General features: G+C 37.0%; 2 protein-coding genes across 2 annotated transcripts in view; both read right to left on the reverse strand.

Annotated features, from left to right (window-relative positions):
* Window positions 1-1,417, reverse strand: part of LOC107612824 (pre-mRNA-splicing factor ATP-dependent RNA helicase DEAH7) — a 10,688-nt gene extending 9,271 nt beyond the window's left edge. The window contains exons 1-3 of the mRNA XM_016314575.2: window positions 1,088-1,417; window positions 868-997; window positions 548-769 (exon numbers count right to left, since the gene is read on the reverse strand). Of these exons, the coding sequence (XP_016170061.1) occupies window positions 548-769; window positions 868-997; window positions 1,088-1,093 (358 nt within the window). The 5' untranslated portion in view covers window positions 1,094-1,417. The remainder of the gene's footprint in view (window positions 1-547; window positions 770-867; window positions 998-1,087) is intronic.
* On the reverse strand, window positions 2,237-4,267 carry LOC107613814 (UDP-glycosyltransferase 92A1). The gene is made up of 2 exons (XM_016315975.2): window positions 2,534-4,267; window positions 2,237-2,438 (listed from the first exon to the last, which is right to left on the reverse strand). The coding sequence occupies exon 1, from the start codon at window positions 4,013-4,015 to the stop codon at window positions 2,564-2,566; it is 1,452 nt and encodes a 483-aa protein (XP_016171461.1). The 5' UTR covers window positions 4,016-4,267; the 3' UTR covers window positions 2,237-2,438; window positions 2,534-2,563.

The raw sequence follows: 4,990 nt of genomic DNA on the forward strand, positions 1-4,990 counted from the left end.
ATTTTGCATAGATTAAACATGTTGAGTTTGAACTTTTTCCTTTATAATAACTGAATTAGCCTTTGTAAGTACAACAACGCTTTTCACATGTTCCCTTTGTATTTGCAAAAAGCTTTATAAGGACCATTTTATCTATATCTCCCTCTTCAATAACTCCAATACTGACCCCTCTCCCCTCTCTCCCTATTAAGCAAGACACAAAATCCCCTAAATAGTAGCAACTATCTTAATGAGTGTCAAGTGTGACACCTTCATAAACCCTCAATGAGTACCCATTACTAAAATAAAAGGTCCATCTTACTGCTACCAAAAGCATTCATTTGCATCAAATATGAATATAAGAACAAAACTTCCAAACACATGCCATGCGTTTGCAACTTCAAACGCGGCACCATTAACACAACACAATAACATGAAATTCCAATATTAGTATGAGTTTTGAACAATATCTTTTTTCCTACACATTGATCTTTCACAACTGAAAAAACCTACCAATAAATCCAAACGATAGCAAGACGAAGAGATATTGATTTAAAAAAATTATAACCTGCTTGTGATGATTCATTGGTTGATTTCCGGTATCTCGTATTAGCTCGTCTGTCTTTACTAGCAGTTCCACCTAGCCCGCTTTCATCCTCAATGACAGTAGACTCAGATTTATCTTCATCCTCTGCAGATGCTGCAATGGAAATGGTCCTTGCTTTCGGGACCTTGAACACTCCATCATTTTGAGATCCTTCACGTTTTGCAATTGCAAGGGCATCTAGTCCTATTGAAACCATTCATTAATACCAAACAATTAATCTATGCTCAATGGAACTAAATCAGAAACACACCTAATTCAAAATGCATAAGAAACTACAATACCTAAACGAGATTTTCTTTCTTGAGGCACGTACACCACTCTGTCCTTGCCGGGAACATAAAGTCCACCACCAGTGGACTTCTCCGGTTCCATGGTCTCCGTGGTCTTATCAATGTCAACAACTCCATTTTTCTACTCATAAACAATAACGAATAAATTAGAAACAAAAATCCCGATCCATTTAGCTTGAAAAACGGAAATAACCATGAATATGATACTAACCTCCATGATGCAAGTTGGATTTGGATAAGGAGCAGCTCCAAGCTCAATTATGAATTAAAAAAATCCCTAATTGTGAAGTTCAGAGCAATTTAGGGGAAAATACGAAAGTGAGCTTCGATATTAAAAAATTAGGGGGACGCTGGGGATCAGTACGTTGGAATCGGAGAGAGAGACTTGAAGGACGACGCCGTTTTGCTTCAACTGATCAACTGGACCTCGCGACCAAGGTGGCGGCACGCAGCCCTTTCTAACTTTCTGATTGTTTTCCGACCGACTTATGGAGGAGAAGGTTCATATCAGGTTTACTCCCCAAAATAAGAAAAAGTATATTACTAATATTTTAAGGGTTGCTTAGAGCTTTTGGCTGAGCTTAAAAGAAAAAATCTTTTTTTGAGTTATTTTTTTTTAAAAAATTTTATTGAAAGTAAAAGTAATTTTATCTTTTTATTTATTAATTATGTTTAGGTATAACGATATAAAAGTATTTTTTTATTTATTACATGAAAAATATCTTTTTTTAAGAGAAAAAAATCTTTAAAAAAAGATATAAATTACAACTTCTCAAAAAAGATATTTTTTTATTTTTTTAGTACTTTTACTTTTACTATAGAAATTTGTCAAACACACTAAAAAATAAAAAAAAATCTTTTTTTATCAAATTAATAGCACCTAAACAAACACTTAAGATGTGTTTAGGTAAATTTCTAAAAAAAAATTTTTTTTGAGTTATGTTTTTTTAAATAAATTTTATTATTAATAAAAATATTATTAAATTATTTAAAAATATGAAAAATTGTACATCTAAATTGAGACATTTTACATTAATAAAAAATAAAGATATAACAAATTAAGTTTTTTATGCGATAAGTGAGTTACATTACACTTTTTTTATTAACAAATCATATTTTTAATTACAGTTAAACATTTTCGGTATAATTTTAAATTATTTAAAAATATTTTTATCAATAACAAAATTTAAAATATTTTTATCAGCCTCAAAATAATTGAATGTATTTTCAACTGTTCACACTCAATTTAATTATCTAATAAAGTTAAGAATATCATATTTAGAACTTCATTCTTCATTACAACTATCAAAATTTGACTATTAACTCAAATATATAACCATAAACGAAGTATTATATAGTATACACTAAAATACACAAGATATATTCTCATATTATCCACTACAGCCAATCTGAGTCTAGTACTCTAGTATGTAAATCTGAACTACATATTGCCGTGCTTGCGGCAATTTAAACACACAAGCATTTGCTCTGGTTAGTTAAAGTACCATGTAGATCCTCATCCAATATACATACATAACATAACCGCAAAAGCAATTATAAAACTTATTATAGCTCAAATGACATAGTATCTGCATTCTCTATTAAGAAGTTGCGGGTTCGAACTTCCTATCTTTAGTAAAAAAAAAAAATTATAAAACTTATTATCAAGTAAAAATCAGTACACTATTCATAAAGTTCCATTAGTGATGTGCTGGGTGGAGAGTGCAGCAGCTGCTAAGAACTCATCCATGGCCCTAAGAGAAGAACCATCATCTTTCTTTGCATCCCTAATCAAATCTCTGATCTCAAGAGCTTTCTTCCTCATCCCAATGCCTTTCTCACTCTCATCCATAACCAACTGAATCTTCGCCATCAAATCCTCCCACTTAACCTCACACTTCTTCCCTCTCGCAACCTCAACGCAAACCCCAACCTCTTCCTCTAAAAGCTTGCAGTTAAAAAACTGCTCCGCCGCCATTGGCCACCCTAAAATCGGAACCCCCTCACTCAGCGATTCCATCACCGAGTTCCATCCGCAGTGGCTCAAAAATGCCGACACTGCCGAGTGCGACAGAATCTCCACCTGCGGCGCCCAATCGTGAACGATCAGCCCTCTTCCACTTTCTAGAACCTTCTCCGTGAACCCTTCCGGCAACCACTCCTCCGCCCTGAACTCCGAGTTTATGTCGAAGCCAATCGGAGGCCTCACCACCCACACGAAACTCTTCCCGCAACGCTCCAATGCCGTTCCAAGTTGCATCATCTGCGATGCAGAGATCGTGTTCATGGATCCGAAGCAAACAAACAGAACGGAATTCGAGGGTTTCTTGTTGAGCCACTCTCTGCACAGCTCCGGGTTGATGCCGCCCCCTTTCCCACGCGAACCGTTTCCGGTCGAGAGGAGAACCGGTCCGATCGACCATACCGGCCGGTTTAAGATTCTTGTGAAGTAGCTGAATCCGAACGCGTCGAGTTCGCGGACCGAGTTGAGGAGTAACCCGTCCGAGTTAACCCAGTGGTAGAAATTATCCTCCCTTAAGTAAACTGACCACGGGTCAGTCCCATCCGCTTCCGCTATGTTAGTTGGTAGCTGCGTCACGTGAAGAGAACGCGCTTCTGGAAAGTCCGGAAGCGTGAATTCGCGTGAGTCCACGCGCTTGTGAGGGAGGTTCATCCAGAGGGAATAATAACACGCGAGGCCGTAACCGCCGCAACCGCTGAAGACGACGTGGAAGACGCCAAGCTCCTTAGCCACAGTGGCGGTCCAACCGAAGAAAATATCAGCAACGATGCAGAGTCTTTGGGATCGGAGGTTTTGGATGAGGTTCTTGAAGGGTTTTTTGAGGGAGGTGGAAGCTTGGATGAGCTTGATGACGAGGTTGTAGGGGACAGTGTCGGTGTTCTCAGTGTTCGGAGGGAGGCCGTGTTCGGTGCTGGAGAAAGGGAGTTCGTGGAGGGTGACGGCGGAGTCCGGTGGGAGAGAGGATCGGAGCTTGTTGATGTTGAGGGCAGTGTTGACGATTATGATGCGGTAGTGATTTGATCGCTTTTCGAGTTGGAGAGCTAAGGCGAGGAAAGGGATGATGTGGCCTTGCGCCATGAATGGGAACATCACTATCGTTTGTTTTTGATCCGCCATTGCCGTTTCAGAGTGATTATGGATGGAAAGTTGATCTTATGAAAAAGCGGGGACCGTGGTCAAAGTTCAAAGTAGTAGTTGAATCTCCCTCAATTATCGTGGTTCGTGGAACACATGCCAATCCTCTTTTCTAACCATTCATTAACTGAATTCTTCTTTTTTTATTATTATATTATTTTATAACAATTTTTGTTTGTTTGTTTTGAGATGAATTAGACACCTCCCATCTCCCAATCATTAGCATTATACACTTTGCACTCGTTCACATATTGAAGGATTTTAATCATTTTATCTATTTATTGACAACGTATTAAAAGACATTATATTTTGCCATTCAACTAAAATCTTAGCTGGATAACCGGTGGATTTTGGGTACTATTGTTGAATTTTTGGCTTAAGTATATAGTTGTTCTATACTTGGCCCAAGTCTATAAACTGGGTTAATGTTCAACTTTATCAAGTTGGGCCCAAATTTAGTCATTTGTGAAAATCTCCGAAAAGATCCCGATCTAACGTGATAAAAAGAAAGGCATTCCAAATTGTCCAATACTATGGTGGTGAAGGCCCCTTTTTTTTAAATACATGATGAAAGTGCTTGGCTGAAACTGCTTCAATATCGTGGCTTATATGCTGAGAGAAATTGGGGACAATTACTGAATTTAAGACAAAAGCACGATGAACTTACCAAAAAAAAGACAAAAGCACGATGAGTTTGTCATTTTGGGTGTTATAATTAACAGAAGTTAATGCTAATGCTAATGAGTAATGAATGTAATTCGTAGGCCATTTTTGGTGGGCCTAAATTTATGAGGTTTATTGGGCTATATTAGAATGGTAGGAGATCTAACAATATTTTTAAGTCTAATGAAAGATACAAATTAGCTATTAATTTTTGAATTTATTAAGTTTTTATTTTAATTTTTTTTTTTTTTAGAATTTGTTAAAAAATTTGATTTATTTTTAATTTGCTTAATA

The sequence above is a fragment of the Arachis ipaensis genome, chromosome B08, assembly GCF_000816755.2.
Source record: "Arachis ipaensis cultivar K30076 chromosome B08, Araip1.1, whole genome shotgun sequence".
In the NCBI taxonomy this organism is placed as follows: Eukaryota; Viridiplantae; Streptophyta; class Magnoliopsida; order Fabales; family Fabaceae; genus Arachis; species Arachis ipaensis.

Bases quoted from the DNA above. Each gene is read 5' to 3' on its own strand.
- LOC107613814 (XM_016315975.2), bottom strand. From the start codon at position 4,015: ATGGCGGATCAAAAACAAACGATAGTGATGTTCCCATTCATGGCGCAA.